This window comes from Lactuca sativa, chromosome 9 (genome assembly GCF_002870075.4).
Source record: "Lactuca sativa cultivar Salinas chromosome 9, Lsat_Salinas_v11, whole genome shotgun sequence".
Lineage (NCBI taxonomy): Eukaryota > Viridiplantae > Streptophyta > Magnoliopsida > Asterales > Asteraceae > Lactuca > Lactuca sativa.
In genome coordinates this window covers 164,467,464-164,488,987 of record NC_056631.2, presented here as the reverse complement: position 1 = coordinate 164,488,987, position 21,524 = coordinate 164,467,464, and the positions used below count along the sequence as shown (strand labels likewise).

The 21,524-nt window shown below is 39.7% G+C and overlaps 2 protein-coding genes across 17 annotated transcripts; both read right to left on the bottom strand.

Moving 5' to 3' along the window:
- Positions 1-2,268: 2,268 nt before the first annotated feature.
- Positions 2,269-7,700, bottom strand: LOC111892844 (disease resistance protein RPV1). The gene is given in 7 exon segments (XM_023888901.3): positions 2,269-2,500; positions 2,604-2,700; positions 2,933-4,967; positions 5,063-5,359; positions 5,452-6,345; positions 6,348-6,564; positions 7,055-7,700. Coding segments are annotated over 5 exon segments (3,753 nt in total). The 5' UTR covers positions 7,534-7,700; the 3' UTR covers positions 2,269-2,500; positions 2,604-2,700; positions 2,933-3,101.
- A 2,266-nt stretch (positions 7,701-9,966) lies between these two features.
- Positions 9,967-20,022, bottom strand: LOC128128387 (uncharacterized). Of its 16 annotated transcripts, none has more exons than XM_052767214.1 (10): positions 19,209-20,020; positions 15,047-19,143; positions 13,936-14,015; positions 13,028-13,093; positions 12,435-12,612; positions 12,247-12,304; positions 11,452-11,977; positions 10,979-11,113; positions 10,406-10,560; positions 9,967-10,198 (listed from the first exon to the last, which is right to left on the bottom strand). In XM_052767214.1, exons 1-2 carry the CDS (start codon positions 19,903-19,905, stop codon positions 18,242-18,244), a joined length of 1,599 nt encoding a protein of 532 aa, XP_052623174.1. In that variant the 5' UTR covers positions 19,906-20,020; the 3' UTR covers positions 9,967-10,198; positions 10,406-10,560; positions 10,979-11,113; positions 11,452-11,977; positions 12,247-12,304; positions 12,435-12,612; positions 13,028-13,093; positions 13,936-14,015; positions 15,047-18,241. The 16 variants fall into 16 exon arrangements, 9 of the variants coding, with proteins under 9 accessions (XP_052623174.1, XP_052623173.1, XP_052623181.1 ...); XM_052767213.1 differs by lacking the exon at positions 12,435-12,612 and having other exon boundaries at positions 15,047-15,124; positions 15,428-19,143; XM_052767221.1 differs by lacking the exon at positions 12,435-12,612 and having other exon boundaries at positions 19,209-20,022.
- Positions 20,023-21,524: the final 1,502 nt, after the last annotated feature.

Sequence of the window (21,524 nt, the reverse complement as noted above, 5' to 3'; positions counted from 1 at the left end):
CAAGTATCTTCATCTTGATAAATGATATGAACTTAAAGAGGTCACTTAGGGGGAAATTGTTGAATCATAAAAGTGACCATCTTGAACTTTTTGCTACCGCAGTCAGCACCGCACCCGCAGTTAAGTCTCTCTTACAAGCCACCGCAGTCGAAGCCAGACCAAACCACAATCTCTCTTTATTATTCAGTCTATTTTGTCTTATTTCAATTCTCTCTATTGTCCAATATGCCTTGCATGGCTACTCTTAGAGAGTAAATCTGATGTAACTTTTGAGTCTCTATAAATAGAGCTCATTCTCGTTGTAACAGATACGCATCTACCACTTTCTAATACACTTCTCTGGATTTATCTTTTTTTATCTCTTTCTTACTCGCTCATACTACTTACTCTTTCATAGCTGATTACAATCTCTCTTCGGAGCAAGTCTTTGTGACTTAATCACTAAGTTTGATCACCCTTATTAACTTGGTTTGAATGCATTCCTCGTTATGAATCAACTTATGTGTATAATTGATATAACAATTGTTGTCATTTTTATTTCTTTATTTTCCGCAACTAACTCTCTAGCCATCTAACTTAAATATTATTGTTGAGCTCTTAGATCCTTCGAGATTAACTATTCCGCATTATACTTGTTCTAACTTTTGTTCAAGTGTGTCTCAAAGTTTTTCTCTCAACATCTCATTTGTACCACCACCTTGCTTTGACCATTACTTCCATGGAGAATGGATCCAAAACATCAAAATGCTCTCAAGAGGCCTTGGATAATTACCGAGAGTTACATGACTGATGGTTATTTCAAGTTTAAAACCCATATTCCAGCTTTAGACATTTTGCTGAAATTTGTAATTTTCAAATAATCTTATTATTTAAGCATATTCAGTAGCTTAGTATAACACCAGTAAACACTCACATATATTGTTCCATACAATTTCATGAATAAAATCAGTAAATGATGAAAGTTATAGTCAGACTCAAAAGTCAAACATCTTTTGTTCATACCAATTCCCAACAAATTTTTGTAAACAAAAACTTGTTTATGATTTTAAGTTAGGGTAAATAGCACAAAAGACATTAAGTTTACACGAAAATTCTCATTTGACTATGTGTTGTTTTTATCTCAAATTTAACACTGTATTTTCATTTTTTTTACAATTGTGACCAGTTGACCAGTCAATCAAGTTACCGATGTAACATTATGATGTGTCAGTTTTGATGACGTGTCAAAATTGAATTTTTTTTCACATGAGACACTAAGTTTTTACCTTTTTTTTTACACTAAGTTGAATTTTTTCTTTCAATTTTGACACTCTATTTTTTGTCCAAATCGAACATTATTTTTCTCCAATTTAGTTCAATGTTCACCATTTTCCATTTAAAACCCTATAAATATTTTTTTAATACATTTTAAACCGTATAGATACTTTTTTTTCATTTAAAACCCATATTTTTGTATAAATACAAGGGTTTTTTTTTACATTCAAACCATAACTTTATGTATAAATATGTATTAGTTATATAAAAACCGTATTTTATATTAAATACACAACTTTAAAACGAGTTTGGAGATTTTGACGCGTGTAGTCGATCAAAGTAAGAGGTCAGGTTAATCTGTGAAATTTTTACATCTTATTCAAAACTTATGGTTAGTGTGATTCTCATAATATAACTGATGCATATTTCACAGGTTAGTAACCTGTGAAATTTTTACATCTTATTCAAAACTTATGATTAGTGTGATTCTCATAATATAACTGATGCATATTTATGCATAACATTATCTTTTGAAAGTAAAAAAAAAGACTTTGTATTTATATAAAATGTGGTTTTTAAACGAAAAAATGTATTTATATGATTAAAAATGTAATAAAAAATATATTTATGCGGTTTCAAATGAAAAATTATTAACATTGAACAAAATTGGAAAAAATGATGTTCAATTTGGAATAAAAAAAATAGAATGTCAAAATTGCAAAAATAAATAAATAAATAAACTTAATGTCAAAATCAGAAAAAAGTGAAAACTTAGTGTCTTTTGTGGGAAAAAATTTCAATTTTAACCCGTTCGCATGTCATGTTAACATGCCACGTCATTAAAACTGATATGTTATCATGTCACATCAACAACTTGATTGACACGTCGTCATATCACATCAACGGGTAACCTGATTGATCAGTCAAATTGTCAGAAATGTAAAAAAAAATTGGATAACCGAGTGTTAAATTTGATTAAAAAAAAAAGCACACTGTCAAATTAGACTTTTGGAGTAAACTTAATGTGTTTTATGCTATTTACCCTTTAAATTATCCAAAAACTGTTCCTTCACATATTATTAACATGACCATTTAAAAATTCATATCAAAGTTCCCACCAATTTCATCAAAACTTTCTACAGAAGTCGTTGTAATTTGACTTATTCAATTCCCACTCAAAACCCTGTGATGTTTCCTTCTCTACCCAATAGCTTCACAAAGTCTTCGCATGTGTTCCAATTGCTTTCTGGACATCAAATTCCAAATTGCAAGAAATGATTTAAATGTTAGGATCAATAGCAACACAAATACAATAATGATGCAAAAAAATGGGAAATAGAAGGGAATACAAGTTTTGCTTGTTAAGTACAATTTGCATGAAATCCACATCTGTTGCTCGGATTTTTTTGATTAAGTTCTTGATAAATTCTGACATTGTATTTGGATCTGTGAAGACATTGATGGTTTTAACTCAGTAAGACTCTAAATTTAACACAAACGGTGAATAAGCCACTCTATAAAACCAAGCTAAAACTATAACAGGGATTTTTCTTTTATGCAAGTACTAGTATTTTTTTAAAGTATAATTACTGAATTTTGCTAAGAGAATTAATTATTGTCACTGATTTTAAAATTCAAATCAAAATAAGATGATCAAATAGAAAGCAAAAAAAAGTACCTATCAGAATGGTTCTTTGTGAATTCCTAGGCCTTTGGAGCATCACAAAATCATATACCCTCCAAAAGAGCTATATATACTCCATATATAGTCCTGATTTTCTCTCTAGAAGAGCCCTTATGGATGTAGGGTAGACTCCATCATAAATAGAGACATAATAGACTGTTATTCACACATCTACAAAGAAGGTATCTTCGTACGAGACGGTTTGTATCTCGGATGTAAAACCACAGGATTCAAGAAGGCCTCTCGACCCTGAAATACGCAGACCTTTCATAAAACAAATGTCCTGTGGAAGATGACTTATGCATGTACCTTCTACCCCTAAACTTTCTAAACGTTTTATCTTACAGATGCTGATTGGAAAATCTCGTAAAAGCTTGCACATCCTTAGGGATAGTCTCTGTAAACATTCTAATCGGTCAAGATCCTCTGGTAATTTCTCAAGTAATGAACAATGAATCAGATTGAGCTGTTTCAAATCTTTCAACATACAAATAGAATCCGGAAGATGCTTGATCAATGAGGATGACAGATATAGCGTCTCTAAACATTCTAGTTGGCCAAGATCCTTTGGTAATGTCTTAAGTGAAGAACAATGAAGAGCGAGTGTTCTCAGATTTTTCAACATACAGATGCTATCTGGAAGATGTTCAATCTTTGCATGCAACAAATATAGCGTCTCTAAACATTCTAGTTGGCCAAGATCCTCGGGCAACTTCTCAAGAAAGGAACAATCACGAAGCTCAAGAAATACCAGATGTTTCAACATACAAATGCTATCAGGAAGATGTTTAATCTTTGTATCTGATAAAGTCAGATTTGTTAAACATTCTAATTGGCCAATATCCTCAGGTAACTTCTCAAGACTCCAACAATGTTTAAGTTGAAGAACTTCCAGATGTTTCAACATACAAATGCTATCAGGAAGATGTTTAATCTTTGTATCTGATAAAGTCAGATTTTTTAAACATTCTAATTGGCCAATATCCTCAGGTAACTTCTCAAGACTCCAACAATGTTTAAGTTGAAGAACTTCCAGATGTTTCAACATACAAATGCTATCCGGAAGATGTTTCATATTTGTCATAGAAAAACTTAGCTCTTCTAGACATTCTTCGTGGTCAAGTTCCTTGGGAGCCTCCGGATAGGCTTCGAGTTTAAGTTTAAGCTTTCTTAAACATCGTAACCCAAAAATGCTTTCTGAAAGTGTCTCAAGGTTAGTGCAGGCACACAGACCTTCATAAATAAGCTGCTTAAGATTTCTAGTCACACGGTCCTTGGGATCATCAATGTAAAAGCATTCAAACTGAAACTGCTGCAAAGTATTGTCCGGGTGAAGTGGACATCTTTCAAGGGACTTGGCAATCAGATGTGACTCAGCTGAAGGATCAATCTCAAGTGATTCATCCTTTCTACTAGAAGCAACATTCCTTTTGTCAAACATAAAATATGTAAACCCCAAACAGCCTCTTAAGTTCAAGTAGACAAGATTTTCTAGACATCCAATGGGAACATGAAGTTGTACCAAATTCTTACATTCTTTTAGATATAACTTCTTCAGATTTGGAGTCAACCCAAGGTCAAGGGTTTTCAACTTTGAATGACTAATGTTGAGGGATGTGAGCTTTTGACATTTATCGGCCATGTGAAGGTCTTCCAAATCATAACAGCTGTTAAGATCTAAATCCTCTAGATTCGGAGTCCACCCAATGTCTAGGGTCCTCAACTGTGAATTAGTGAGTGTCAAGGATCTGAGATTCAGACATTTACCAGGCATGTGAAGTTCTACCAAAGCATTGCAGTCTTTAAGATGTAAGAGCTCGAGGTTCACAGCTGGGCGAAGGTCGATTGTCTTCAACTTTGACTCACTGAGGTTGATGGACTTGAGATTTGGATATCCATTGAGCATGTGAAGTTGTACCAAGTGACGGCATCCTCTTAGAGACAACGCCTCGAGATTTGGACTAGACCCAAGATCAAGGGTCGTCAACTTTGAATAACTGAGGTCAAGAATCTTGAGCTTGTTAAGAACCTAACATAAACAAATGAACAAGATCAATATTGGTTTAATTACAAAGCAATGGATGTATGGCATCATGTAAAACAATCAATTAACCATAATTCTACCTTTCTTTCTCCCCCTTCCCAAAGTTGTTTGATATTGCTCCATTCCATCTTAAGTGTAACAAGATCATTAGCTTGAAATGTGTTGGGTAAAGACCAGAAAGGGTACCAGGACCACTGCAGATATTGTAAAGCATTTGGAAAGTATTGGCTGACATTATCATATTTCCTTTCTTCCGCAAAATTATTCTCAAATATGTGAAGAAATCTAAGTTCCTTCATCTTTCTAAGACCCTTCATAACCATTTCAAAATTGCCTCCCATTAACTGGAATTGTATGTATCTTGTTGCTTTAGTACCCTGTAATGCAAAAGCAGTCACCATGAAACTTGTGTCATAAGAAATGCATAATAGGCTAGTTTCATATAAATTACAAATAAACTTGACCTTACCAAGTCATTAGCCAATATATCTTTAATTTCATCATCAATCCACAATCGGCTGTGTTTCTCAGGCTTATCTGGGTGCAAACGACGAACAATATTTCTGCCCATTTCTTCAATATGGTCATGCATGTGCACAAACTCAAAAGGTTTTCTAGTAATAGTTATAAGAGATTTTTGCTCAAGAACTTTTAAACCATTTGTGGCATGAAATCCACAACTTTCAAGCGCTTCGATTGCCAACCTTTTCCACCACCCTTTCAGTAAGCATGCAACATTGAGGAATATTTCTTTGTAATCTTCCTCTAGATTGATGTAGCTTAATTCCAATTTCTGAAGAGTTTCCTTTAACGGAATTGTTTTCAATCTTTCTAGTGCATCTATCCATTCACTCTTATTTTTACCACAAAGAAATGAACCCAAAACTTTTATCGTTAAGGGAAGACCAGCAGCATACCGTACAACTTGTTCCGATAGCTCTTCATACCCTTGAATTGGAATATCTCCCCCAAATGCGTACCTACTGAAGAGCCCAATCGCTTCCTTATTTGATAACAGATTGACATCAAGAATCAACTTCACCCGGTGTGCCACGAGCACCTGCTCATCTCTTGTTGTAATGATAATTCTACTTCCCGACTTGAACCAATTAAGATCACCAGCTAACGCCTCAAGCTGGTCAATATGGTCCACATCATCTAGAACAAGAAGAGTCTTTTTATTACGCATCTTCTTCTTCATCATGATTTTCCCATCATGAACACTACTCACATTGATGCCTTGATCAAATAAGGCATCTTTAAGGACTTGATTTTGCAACGATTTCAAACCAGACAAAGAAGTATTTGAATTTTCCCTAACATTCTCAACAAAGCTTTTAGCTTCAAACCGAAAGGATATTTAATTTGATCAAAAACCGCTCTGGCCAAAGTTGTCTTCCCAGCACCTCCCATCCCCTTGATACCGATTACACGAACATCATCAGTACCAATTTCTAAAGATGATACAGCATCCTTTACCCTGGTCTCCATGCCTATTAGTTTTTCATCAGCATTGAAATCAATGGAACGTAACTGTAGTGAAATTTCTTCAATAATTTTTTGGATAAGTTTGGCTTCATGCCTATATATTAAAGAAGATTCAGTTAGTTTGCTCAAAATCCCACGTGAACTATAATAAAATATACATGAAATAATAACATAACCATACAACATGAGATGTCTTGGATGACTAACAAACAAAATGAAGGAATATTGCAGAGATATGATAATAGAATAGTGATAACCGTGCAGACTGGAAATTAAACTAATAGATATGCTCAAATAACTTCTTTTTTCCTTAGTGTTGAATTATGGAAGAAAAAAAACAGAGACCTCTTTTGTGAAATTATTAGAATATTGAAATTGGAAACTGAGTTGCAATGGACATTATTAGGAATTATTCGTAAGTCGTAAGTTTGGTTAAAATTGATAAGAAAAAAGGGGTCCCGGCAGGTCAAAATCGGGTCAGGTATAACAACCGGGTCCAAACTATATCGACCAAAATTGGATCTTGTGATCAAAATTAAAGATTAATTATACAAAGATATGATGATCGATGAAGGAAGGATTACCCATTTGCAGTGTTCTTCAACTCCCATCCAGCCAGATCTGCCGCTTCTTTTAGAACCTCTTTCCATTTCCCAGCAGCTTCATCATTTTCATGTTTAGCAAAAGCTTTTCCCACTGCCCCGCTTTGTTTCCGGACCTCTGTCGGTTCCACATCATAGAAGATGGGGTATGCAGTATGCTCACTCGTCTTGTGACACTCCATTATCATCACAAGCTCATCCAAGCACCAAGCTGAAGATGCATAGTTCTTGGAGAAAACAATGATATAGAATTTTGAGTCTTTAATGGAACTGATGAGCTCATCATTGATCCTTTTCCCTTTTCTAATTGCCTCATCATCCTTGTAAGTATAAATGCCTTGCTGCTGAAGAGCATTATAAAGATGATCGATGAAATTGGTGCGTGTGTCTTCACCTCTAAAACTCAAAAATACATCATATGTAAAGCTTTTCTGAATGGATGCAATCGAAGAAGAGGCCATTGAAGGTTAAGGCTTGAAGGATCTCCTATTTCAGATCTTTGTTGTGTAAAGTTTATGTGAAATTTGGAAGAGGTGACTAACCCTATCAAGAAGATTGGTTGTTTGATAATGCCAACGCTGGTGATTGAAAAAGTAGTATTGTGGAGAAGGAACTGGGAAGGCCACTTTTTTTTGAACTTTATAAGTGTTCTTAAAAAAAACCCACCGTTCTTAAATTTAAAAAAAAATGTCATTTCATTCGAACAAAAACAAAAGCTATAATGATTATGTTTGCTTTTAATAAATTAGTAAAAAAAAAAAAGTATAATGGATATAATAATTTTGTTTATTTTATTTTTTCATTTTAAGATAAATTAAATTAAAATTTTTATTATTAGCTATTGATGAGTGGGAAATCAAATCCCCGTTTCATATGAAATCAATTACACATTTTATATAATAAAATAAAGATGAGTGGGAAATTTTTATGAGAAGGTTTAGATTACGTTTGTAAATTTTTAAAATCATGGTGGGCGTTCAACAAAGACTTCGTTTATACATGTTGGTTAAAGTTTTCTCAATGAATTGGAAGAAAAAAAATAAAAGTAGGGGTGTTATGGGTATTCCAAATTTTTTTATGAGTATTTTACATATTGTTAAAGTTATACCAATACAAATTCCAATAAATAATTATAAAGGGGTATATACAAAATTCTTCTGATATAAAAATGCAAAACTTATATAATTAACTATAAAAATTAGATGTGATACCTTATTGGTGGAGATTTCAGATATATCTTCATTTTCATAACTTTTACTTGGATTTTCATCCTAAACAAAACATATATAATTAACTATGCTTAAACAAAATATCGTGATATGTTGAGAGTAAAATATACCTCATCATTTGAATTTCTAAATGACCGGAAATTTTCTCTCCAACTTGTCGTGAAGAAAGATTAAAAGAAGTCCACTATTCTCTTCCTGCTTTACCATCTAGAGAGCCTAGTACGTAGTCTAGAAACAAAAGTTTAAATATGTAAGAATATCAATTCGTTCATATCATAATATATAAGAATATGTCATCTAAAAAAGAGAATGAAACTATGTATATTTACTCTTTGATATAGATATTATTTCAAAGTAGTTTGTCTCTTATAATCACCGAAGGAATCAAATCTACCAAAATAAATCCCCTCTCGTGGGCTTGAGGGCTGGGGTTTCACAGCGGGACATGCTGCTTTAAAAGCAGCCACATGCAAAATCACAAAACATGAGAGATCGTGCCTGGAAAATCAACACGTGTTCATACCATTTGTATTTGATACGTTTGGTTTCCTCGCACTGGATGCGGTAGAGCTTCTTAAAAGAGTACAATGAATCATGCATAGTAATGTTATATCCCCTAGATTTTCGGATGTAGTTTTTAAAAGAACTAGATTATAACCCGCGTTAAACGCGGGAAACACATATCACTTGTAGTAAGGAGCACCCAAGATTTATATTGGTTCTATTCGGTGTTGTTTTAATACAAGTTTTTTACTCTTTCATTTGTTTAACCCCCATCCATCTATTGAACCTCCTTTGCATCCTCACTCAAGATGCAAAAGCACTAAATATTAGTGTTTATTTGCGACACCAGAAAAATAACATAAACAGTTAAGAAGGTATACAATTGACAAAGTAAAATAACCTAAACAATAGAATGTACATCAATAATTTTGAAAATGGAAAAAATGAAGTTAGTGTCCATCTAAAAAATCACTACATGAATGGTCAGGTTACTAATTATAATCTTCCTAAATTCAAAAAGAAAGAAAGTAAGTTGCCATTAACATGCATATTAATTCAAAAGTAGCAATAAGATCACCCCCACCCCACAAAAAAAAAACCTCAACCATAGTAACATACACATTAAAACATTAACATAAGCACACCATGTTTAATAAAAGGGAAGAAAATGACATTATTTAAAAGAAAAAATACGTATCGACAATCATGTTTTAACTTTTTAGCATATTTAGAATACGGTTAAAATAATCAATTTCAACATTTTCAACAACTTAGAGTTAAATTGCTAAACAAATTCCATTTTCCTTCTAATAGCATCATACTTTTAAAGTACATTGTTAGAATTGGGTAAAACAATGTCATTTTATTCAAAGTATAATTGTTATTTTAAGATTATCTTACAAAATTAAAAAAATAATAATAATAAAATAAAAAAAAAAACTTATTTTTGTTTTATAGCAAGAAACAGTAAAATTCGATGTATTTTTTTTCAAAACAATAGCAACATGAACCATTCACATCAATTATAAGTTTATAACAATGAATTTTCAAAGTATTCCGGGTCATGCTAAGTGGGATTCATCACAGAGATATAGCTAAAGAAGAAAGTGGTATAATAACATATGATGCCATAATAAAGAAAAAATGAAAGTACAATTAGTATAAAAGAAAATGGTAAAATTGTCATTAACCATAATTAAGACTATTCAAGGAAAGAACATTTGTTCATTTGATACAATATATCATCGGATGACTGTGTCATGAAATCTAGTACCTCATGATTCCTAAAAGTAAAAACAGAAAGAAGCAAATCTCATGGCCACAAACTCTACAAATATATCAACACCATCTTTAATAGTCATCACTTTCTTCCCGTTGCGATCTTTTACATCCTCTACACAACACAAGAAAATACACATTCACCATCTTTAATCATTACATTTTACTTACTACTCTTGAAATGTAAAACATTTTTATATTGAAATATATGTATAATGAGGGTATTTTAGTCGACATGAAATTAAATAATATTGAATTGAAATGTAGGCTTAAATTTAATTACATCCATTTGGCAACCAAAAACGCATGAAATTCCACCTACCCTTAGAAATGTTGAAATCCATCCTCTATGAAAATCGTAGCGGTGACATAACTGAATTCTATCGATTTGGCAACAAAAACCAACCATGAAATGGAATCCATCATTCCCATTCCATTGGATTATGCCGGTAATCAACGAACCAAACATGTGCATGCCTGATCCAAGACAAAAAAGTAACATCTTAAAACAAATTATAACATCTCTCCAAATACCACATAACAATTAGTAATATCGACCCATATACCTAATATCTACAACAATTTAGTCATAGTAGAACGGTGTAAATGCATAATCCTTAAATAATCATATTGCTTGCACATCTGGTAAAAAGAGTAGAAATGAAAGCATATTGCTTAAGTAATTACATGCAAAGTCACCATGTATAACATGAGTTCATACTGATTTGTATTACCATTTGAATCCCTACTGAGTACTATACAGAAGATTTTATGTCAAAGTTGGAACCACCAACTATAAGGCTCATTTCCTCTTATATTTGTATGAATTTTGACCCATTTCAAGTGTTCCCTAGTGTGATTATAAAAACATAGTAAAAGAAGAGACTTTTACTACCTGAGATAAAATAAATGTAAAAGTCTTTGGGATTACAACAATTGCTTTGAAGTTGTCTGGAGCAACGTTTGGACTTTTGTCATGCTTCTTTTTTAATGATGTTGCCTGCTAGTCCTACTTGTGGAATACAACGACCTACAATTAAACCGAAATCATGATTAGATAAAATAAGAAAAATATTGATTTTAAGAAATTTACAAAGGATAATTCTACAGTGTTTTTTGAGTTTCCAAGAAGCTCATTATAAACAAAAATAGTCAAAGAAGTCATGGATTAAAAATTCGAATATATACTGCCTTTTATAAAATTATCTTTCTTATTTTCAACTTTAAGTTAATTTACATGTCAAAGTGAGACAATAGTAATATAACAAATATAAAAGAAACAAATATCACTCCAGTTTAAGTTAATTAACCTATATATTACGTATAATTAAGGTATGGAAATCAATAATTCTATCATAGAATACAAACCTGTTCTTGGTTCTTACATGCAGGTTTTCCGATTTTCCTTGAAATCAAATCGAAAACCGAAGGACCGAAATTCATTATATTAAAGAACCATCATCGGACCTACTAACGGTATGTGGTTTGGTTCGTCCCCGGTCCAGGATTGATTCTGAGTGCTTAATGCTTCATATTGTAAACACTTTTATTACCTTCTTGCTTTTCCATCACCAACCCAACAATGGACCACATGTTGGCCAATATAAACCCACAGAATATGATTGAACCCAAAATCATCCAAGCAAAAAGAAAATTAAATTATAGTAATTTAATATAAAAATATGATACTACATGGAATTAATATCATTTGTAACACCGTAAATTTCAAAACAATTTTTCGCAATTTATAAAAGCATAATTCATTTAATTTTTATAAAAACATCAATGTTTGAAACTCAAATCCATGACATATAATAATCCCAAGATCTCATAGCATAAAAATCACGTGTGTGTACTGACCAAGCCGGCGCCTTCCCACGGTCATCACTAGTACCTGAAACAAATAACACAAAACACTGTAAGCACAAAGCTTAGTGAGTTTCCCAAAATACCATACATAACACATATTAGCCACTCGAGGCTATAACTCTGTGGGTCCGTGCACCCAAACTCTGTGAACCCTCAGGTTCTAACTCTAATAACATGCATAATATAAATCACATAGAAATAATGCAGTGCAACACATAACATACATAGCATACAAATACTCTATCACATAACTCTAGTTACCTACTCAAGGTAAAGTATAGTGAGAAGACTCACCTCGCATATCTTGGTAATTCGCAAATCCCTGAAATCACTCTCCCGAGCTATAGTCCTCCTATAACACAATATATCTCTAATTAACACTTTCACAACTAATGAAACGCCCCAAAAATACGACCCAAAAATTTCATTTTTTTAATATAACCAAAAACCATAATCTGAGTGTCATGTCATAAAAACCATACGTGATGTATCCCAAACATAATAAAAACACTGTGCGGAAAACTGTATCATATCCATGTCATATCAAAATCAAAAACTAAATCAACTCCCAGGATAAAAGCTGAAGCTGTGGTGTGTGCGATGCCATCATCCCGAGCTCTTCCCTCTGCTAGCGGAAGTACTTGAAACCCAAAACTGAAACTGTAAGCACGAAGCTTAGTGAGCTCCCCCAAATTACCACATACCATACAGTAACATATCAAGCACATACTGGGGCCTCGCCCCCTCCATCGGACCGAAGTCCGAAGCTGACTAACTGGGACCTTGTCCCCTACATCGAACCGAAGTCCGAAGCTGACATCGGACCGAAGTCCGAAGCTGACATCGGACCGAAGTCCAAAGCTGACTGGGACCTTGTCCCCTACATCAAACCGAAGTCCGAAGCAGACTGATCATAGCATAAACATATCACTAACATGAACACACATAATCCTGTCTGAGCCACGAAGGCATCAAACATACTAACTACTGCATCGAATCAAAATCCGGATACTACTGCTAGCTAAACGGGCCGACATTGTGGCCTTAGACCCGTTCCTACTGAAAGGAAACTCACCTCGTGAACTGGCTGCTGAGTGAATAGCTCTGAGGGCTAACTGCTGCTGCTCCGGTATCTCCCCGGCTACAAGTCCATAAGCACATTCAATCAAATACTAAACACTGCACTGGGTAAAATGACTCTTTTACCCTTGGTCAAAGTCAACTCTCAGTCAAGGTCAACTCTCGGTCAAAGTCAACCCACAGTTGACCTGACTCGCCGAGTTGGGCCGCCAACTCGTCGAGTCCTTATTCTCACTCCTCGACTCTACTCGCTGCTACTCGTCGAGTATGGCATCGACTCGACGGGTACTCTCCCCATCCAAGAATTCAGACAATCTTCATCCGACTCGCCGAGTCCTATGAACAACTCGACGAGTTGTTCTTGAGCTTAAGAAGATTGCCTTGGACTCGCCGAGTTGTATGAACAACTCGCCGAGTCCCCCCATTACTGAGTCTACCCTCAAACTTGCTGAGTCCACTCCACTACTCACTGGTCCCACTCGACACCGCTCAAAAAGGAAGAAATCGGGGACTCGCGACTCGACTCGCTGAGTCGTTCTTCCGACTCGCCGAGTCACCGCCATGCAACTATTCTACACTCGATTCTGCTCGAATCCAATACATACAAATGATAAATCTGAGTCCAATAAGCTAATTTACCACGTAAAGTTTCCAACTTTACGTGTACAAACACATGAACAAGGGAATAAAGGCTAAAAGATGCTTAAAAGGGGTAGATCTAGGGTTAAAATGCAAAATAGCTCCATAAAGGCAATAGATCTGGGCTCTACAACTCCTAAATGAACAGATCTAAGGATATCTCGGCATAATAGAGCTTCCATATCAACATAAGGCTTGAGAAAAGCACCAACAAGATCTAGAAAGGGTTTTAAAGCATAAAAGGGAAGGAAATCTGAAGAATACCTCAAAGAGCTCCTGCTTTCCCTTGAATCCCTGCTCTGCAATCCTTCTCCTTGCTCCTTTCTTCTTCTCCTTCTTCAAGCCTTCACAATTGCACACAAAATCACTTAGAATCACTCAAGAACGAATTAGGGTTTTCTCACAGCTTTTGAGGGTGAAGGAGGGGAGATTGGGGGCTATAAGGTGGCTTAAATAGTGGGCAACCCAGGGATTTAGGGTTTCTCCCAGACGGACAGACTCGCCGAGTCGCCAGCTAACACGTGCTCGAAATCCCGACCCTACTCGGCGAGTCAGGCTATGAACTCGTCGAGTCCCTCTTGCAAAAATTCAAAATAAATACCAAGGAATTATCATACCGGAGACGGGTCGTTACAACTAAGGTTGACTAACTCTATCACGTCAACATAGCTCAACTCTGGTCAATGGTCAACGGTCAATCTTTGATCGGACTCGGCGAGTACACTCGAGCGACTCGGCGAGTCTATGCGTGTCCACGGACTCCCTTGGATCCTCTCTCGACACGTCGAGTATTTTCCTAACTCGACGGGTTCCACCTGGCATGAGTTGCGGGGCCACCGCGACTCAACTCGCCGAGTCTTAAGAACAACTCGGCGAGTTCCTATTTGAGTCAGTCCACCCGTCATCCCACTCTGACTCCCCCTGACTCACTGAGTCAATCCCTTAACTCGGCAAGACCACTCGCTGAGTGGTTCTGGGCAATCTTCATGCTACTCGCCGAGTCTGTTCTTCAGACTCGGCGAGTCCATGCCATGCATCAACTCAAACTCACTTCTGAGGTCAGATCCGTTCCATACAATCATAGATCTGGCCTTCCCAAGCATGATAATCACGTAAAGTCCAAACCTTGGGGCTTAAATAACAACTATTTGCTCATAAATGATGTTTTAGCCCCATGTCTCATAACCCTAGGTCAATACCCTCATGAACCCTCAAAAAGCTTAAGGAATACAGCTCTTCTGGACCTCTATGGGTCTCATCTCAAGCCTCATCACAAATAGGGACGAAATGGACATCAAATCTAACCAACAAAGGGGTCAAGAAACCCTAAACCCCCATGTTTAACATAATAACAGAGAAGGAAACCAAGATATACCTCCAAGATGATGTTCTGAACTCCAAAATCGAAGGATGTCCACTCCACTTGCCTCCTCTAAGCTGAAAACTCCTTAGCCTTGCCAAACCAAGCTTCAAATGTCAACAATGGCCTCTTATCTCTCCTAAAACGCTCAAATCTCTTTAGGGTCTCTCTCTAGGAGTTGGTGGCCGCAAATGACGGCCATAAGCCCCCTTAAATAGGTCTCAAACCCTGGAAATTAGGGTTTCATTAAACAGCGTGGACTCGTCGAGTCCACTCTTGGAGTCGCCGAGTCCGGACGCGAACCCGTGTCCATATCCGCGATCATACTCGGCGAGTTTGGGCTCCAACTCGCCTAGTCTCCTCACAAAAGCCAAAAAGAACACAATTAACTAATACCTGGGAATCCGAACTGTTACAATTCTCCCCCACTAGAACTAGACTTCGCCCTCGAAGTCTCGCTCTACAAATAACTCCGGATGCTGCTCACGCATCTCACGCTCCGGTTCCCAAGTCATTTCAGACCCCTTCCGATGTTGCCACTGAACCAAAACCAAGGGTATCTCCTTGTTCCTCAGAACCTTGACCTTCCGATCTCTGATTGCCACTGGTCTCTCAGCATAATTCAGGCTCGCATCCACTGCTGACTCATCGGCTATGCACTTTTGCAATTACGACACATGGAAAGTGTCGTGAATCTGTCCCAACTCTGCTGGCAAATCCAAACGATAGGCTACCCTGCCTACCCTCGCGACTACCCGGAATGGACCAATATATCGGGGCCCCAATTTGCCCCTCTTCCTGAATCGAATCACTCATTTCCAAGGAGAGACCTTCAGGAGCACCAAGTCGCCGACCTGAAACTCAAGCTCTGACCGGCGTCTGTCCGCATAACTCTTCTGGCGACTCTGAGCGGTCAACAACCTCTGTCTGACCTGCTGGATCTACTCTGCCGTCTGAATCACGATCTCTGTATTGCCCATCACACGCTGTCTAACCTCTCCCCAGCAAATGGGGGTCCGACACCTCCTCCCATACAACAGCTCAAAGGGCGGCATACCAATGCTCGAATGATGGTTGTTGTTGTAGGAAAACTCTGACAAGGGCAAGTACGTATCCCAACTTCCCCTGAAATCCAACACACATGCCCGAAGCATATCCTTGAGCACCTGAATCGTCCGCTCACTCTGTTCGTCTGTCTGGGGGTAATATGCAGTACTAAAATGCAGTCTAGTACCCAACTCCTCGTGAAACTTCTTCCAGAATCTAGAAGTGAAACGCACATCACGGTCTGAAACGATCAAGATCGGCACTCCGTGCCGTGACACCACTTCCTTCACATATACCTCTGCCAATTTCTCAGCTGAAGAACTCTCGCTGATAGCAAGGAAGTGAACGCTCTTCGTCAACCTGTTCACAATCACCCAAATTGCATCGACTCCCCTGGCAGTCCTTAGCAATTTGGTGATAAAATCCATGGTGATTTGTTCCCACTTCCACTCGGGAACCTCCAACGGCTGCAACTTACCATGCGGTCTCTGGTGCTCGGCCTTAACCCTACGGCAAGTCAAGCACCTCTCAACAAACCACGCAACATCCCTCTTCATACAGGGCCACCAATACTCTTTCCTCAGGTCCAAATACATCTTAGTGGCTCCAGGATGAATCGAGAATTTCGACCGCTGAGCCTCTTCCATCAAAATGGTATGCGTTCCTCCCACAAACGGCACCCAGACACGCCCCTGGAATGTCATAAGTCCCCGACCATCGGTAACAAACTCTGAAATCAATCCAACAACTCGCTCTTTCTTCTGCATCTCAGGCTGCACAGCCTCGGCCTGTGCCCCACGAATGGCGTCCAACACTGGAGCTATCACGGTCAACCTCAAACATACATCCCGCAGTGGGGTGCTCTCCGCCCTGCGGCTCAGTGCATCGGCTACAACATTAGCCTTGCCTGGGTGGTACAGGATCTCACAATCATAATCCTTGACCACATCCAACCATCTCCTCTGACGCATGTTTAGGTTGGGCTGATCCATCAAATACTTCAAACTCTTATGGTTCGTGTATATCGTACACCGAACCCCATACAGATAGTGACGCCAAAATTTGAGGGCGAACACCACTGCCCCCAGTCCCAAAATCGATGCATCACAGAAGACAACAAAGTCCTCCATCCCTTCCAGGAGGGCCAACACTGGGGCTTCGCATAGCCTTTGGCGAAGCGTCTCAAAGGAGGCCTGCTGCTCGGGACCCCATGAAAAAGCGACACCCTTTCAGGTCAACCTGGTGAGTGGCACTGCGATCTTGGAGAAGTCCCTGATAAATCTCCGATAATAACCCGCCAACCCTAAGAAACTCCTGATCTCGGAGGGTGACCTCGGCACTTCCCAACTCATCACTGCCTCGACTTTGGCCAGGTCGACCAATATCACAATCATAATCCTTGACCACATCCAACCATCTCCTCTGACGCATGTTTAGGTTGGGCTGATCCATCAAATACTTCAAACTCTTATGGTTCGTGTATATCGTACACCGAACCCCATACAGATAGTGACGCCAAAATTTGAGGGCGAACACCACTGCCCCCAGTCCCAAAATCGATGCATCACAGAAGACAACAAAGTCCTCCATCCCTTCCAGGAGGGCCAACACTGGGGCTTCGCATAGCCTTTGGCGAAGCGTCTCAAAGGAGGCCTGCTGCTCGGGACCCCATGAAAAAGCGACACCCTTTCAGGTCAACCTGGTGAGTGGCACTGCGATCTTGGAGAAGTCCCTGATAAATCTCCGATAATAACCCGCCAACCCTAAGAAACTCCTGATCTCGGAGGGTGACCTCGGCACTTCCCAACTCATCACTGCCTCGACTTTGGCCGGGTCGACCAATATCCCTTTCTGATTAACGAGATATCCTAGGAACTGGACCTCTCATAACCAGAAATCACACTTGGAGAATTTGGCATAAAGCCTCTCCGATCTCAGAACTCCGAGGATCTCCCGCAAATGCTCCTCATGCTGCTCTCCAGATCTCGAATATACCAAAATGTCGTCGATGAATACAATCACCGACCGATCCAACATCAGCCTGCACACTCGGTTCATGAGATCCATGAACACTACGGGGGCATTGGTGAGCCCGAAAGGCATCACCACAAACTCGTAATGCCCATAACGCGTCCTAAATGTTGTCTTCTGGACGTCCTTATCTCAAAACATCACCTGATGATATCCAGACCTCAAATCAATCTTGGAGAACCAAGATGCTCCCTGTAACCGGTCGAACAAATCATCGATCCTTGGCAACGGATAACGGTTCTTGACCGTCAGCTTGTTCAACTCCCGGTAATCAATGCACATCCGGTGTGAACCATCCTTCTTCTTGACAAAAAGGATAGGCGCTCCCCATGGCGAGTTGCTCGGCCGAATAAACCCCTTTCCCAACAGCTCCTGAAGCTGCGAGGATAACTCTTGCATCTCTGGAGGTGCAAGGCGATAAGGCACCTTGGCGATAGGCGCGGCTCCCGGAACCAAATCGATACTGAACTCCACTTGCCTCACGGGAGGCTCACCAGGCAACTCCTCTGGAAATACATCCGGAAACTCGCGCACTATTGGAACCTCCTCAACTGACCTCGGCCTCTCTGAATCAACCCTCGAGTCCATCACATATGCCACAAAACCCTTACAACCCTGCTGTAGACACTGCCTCGCCCTAGCGGCCGAACAAAACGCTGACCCAGAACGGGTACCCTCATCGTACACTGTAAGAACTCCCCCACTAGGGTCTCGTATAGTCACCGACTGTTGCTCGCAATAGATAACTGCACTGAATCTGCTCAACCAGTCCATGCCCACAATGACACAGACATCGCCCATTACAATAGGAACCAGATCAATCGGGAACTCGACTCCGAAGATCTCGAATACGCACTCGCGGATTACCTCCGTGGCATATATCACTCTCTCGTCAGCTATGGAAACTCTCAGAGGACAACTCAACGCCTCACAACTAAGACTGATATGCTGACTAAAAGCCAAAGACACAAAAGACAGACTCGCAACCGAGTCAAATAACACCAAGGCAGGTACAGAATTCACAAGAAAAGTACCTACGCATAACATAATATAAGCATGATATCTCAATATCAAAATAAATACACGAAAGAATACATACCAGCCACGACATCGGGCGATGCGCGGACCTCCTCCGCGGTCAACTGAAAAGCTCTCCCTCGTGCTCTCGGCGCCTCGGTCTTCACTGGCCGACTTTCGGTAGCTCTGATGGCGGCAGGGGCAGATCCCTGAGCTGATCCTCGCAATTGCGGACACTCTGCCTTCCGGTGTTCGGTCTGGTTGCAGTGAAAACACACTGCAAACCCCTTGGGGCAGTCCATGGCCATGTGCCCCTCCTTGCCACACTTGTAGCAAGATCCAGCCCTGCAAACTCCATCATGACCATTGCCACACTTCCCACAAGTGCGGCCCTTCTGGCTCCCCGATTTGGGATCAGCAGGCCTGGCCCGCTTGGCTGTCGGCTGAGATTGTGCCGGTCGCCGATCCCTCCCCTGAGACTCCGCCTCCTCCCTAGCCTGAGTCTCCAGCTCAATCTCCCTCTTCCGGGCATTTTCCTGAAGCTCGGAAAATGTCCGGTACGAGGAGTTCGCCACGAACTCCCGGATGTCTTGTCTCAAAATACTCAAATATTGGCTCATATGTGCCTGCTCAGTAGACACGTGCTCAGGGCAGAACATCGTCCTCTCGTGGAACATCTTGGTAATCACCGTAACAGACTCAGTACCCTGCTTGAGGGTCAGAAACTCCTGGGCCAAACGCTCCCTCTCCACCTGGGGAACGTACTCGTCTCGGAACATGGCAGTGAACCTCTCCCAGGTCACTGCCGTAAGCTCAGCAGGCGTAAAGTGTGCCGTCACAAGCTTCCACCAATCCTTCGCTCCCAAGCGAAGCTGGTTTAACGCAAACCAAACTCTCAGAGCTCAGGAGATGAGCAAGTGAAGAAGCACCCATCTATGTCTGAAATCCATCTCATAGCCGCCACCGGGTCCTGTGTCCCATCAAACTCTGGTGGCTTCGTGTTGCTGAACTCCCTGAATAACAACGAGTCACCACCCTGCGGCCTCGTGGCAGCAATAGCTACTGTGGCTGCCGCAACAGCAGCCTCAGAAAGAGCGGCGTAACGCTCGTCAAAAGTCTCAATCAACGTGGTCTTAATAGACCCAAACACCTCCGGTATCTCTGCCCTGATGGCCGCAGCCACCTCCTCATGGATGATATGGTGGATCTCCTCATCACTGGTCCCACTGCTCTCTGGCGCTTTACGTGTCCTCACCATGATCTCCCACTGAAAAACAACATACGATACATCAGAGACCTCCTCGGGTATAACCACACTCGATAACTCCACCCTACTTACTCCTTAGTGCCCTAAGGATTCTTACTTGGTCTGTACACCAATCCGGTACCTCCAGTAGTACGGGCCCAATACTACCGTCAATACCGCATCGGCATTCATTCCAAGTCCTCCTCCTTGAGCCCCAAAACCCAAGTACTCTACCCTCTCTCTATCATGTGCTACTCACTAGCAAATCCCTCATAAGCATCTCACTGCTATCCATGTCACTCTCTAGCATCCCTAGCAGCAAAACCCCTAGACTAAGGCATCATAATTCATTTAATTTTTATAAAAACATCAAGGTTTGAAGCTCAAATCCATAACATATAATAATCTCAAGATCTCATAGCATAAAAATCCCGTGTGTGTACTGATCAAGCCGGCGCCTTCCCACAGTCATCACTAGTACCTGAAACAAATAACACCAAACACTGTAAGCACAAAGCTTAGTGAGTTTTCCAAAATACCATACATAACACATATTAGCCACTCGAGGCTATAACTATAGGTCCGTGCACCCAAACTCTGTGAACCCTCAGGTTCTAACTTTGATAACATGCATAGCATAAATCACATAGAAATAATGCACTGCAACACATAACATACATAGCATACAAATACTCTATCACATAACTCTAGTTACCTACTCAAGGTAAAATATAGTGAAAAGACTCACCTCGCGTATCTTGGTAATTCGCAAATCCCTGAAATCACTCTCCCGAGCTATAGTCCTCCTATAACACAATATATCTCTAATTAACACTTTCACAACTAAGGTTGACTAACTCTATCAAGTCAACATAGGTCAACTCTGGTCAATGGTCAACGGTCAATCTTTGACCGGACTCAGCGAGTGCACTCGAGCGACTCGGCGAGTCTATGTGTGTCCACGGACTCCCTTGGATCCTCTCTCGACACGTCGAGTATTTTCCTAACTCGACGAGTTCCACCTGGCATGAGTTGCGGGGCCATCGCGACTCAACTCACCGAGTCTCAAGAACAACTCGGCGAGTTCCAGTTTGACTCAGTCCACCCATCATCCCACTCTGACTCTCCCTGACTCACTGAGTCAATCCCTTT

Coding starts and splice junctions, on each gene's coding strand:
- LOC128128387 (XM_052767221.1), bottom strand. CDS start 19,905: ATGTTCCGAGACGAGTACGTTCCCCAGGTGGAGAGGGAGCGTTTGGCC. Junction 19,144..19,208: donor ATCGCCCGATGTCGTGGCTG/GTATGTATTCTT, acceptor TGTTATGCGTAG/GTACTTTTCTTGTGAATTCT.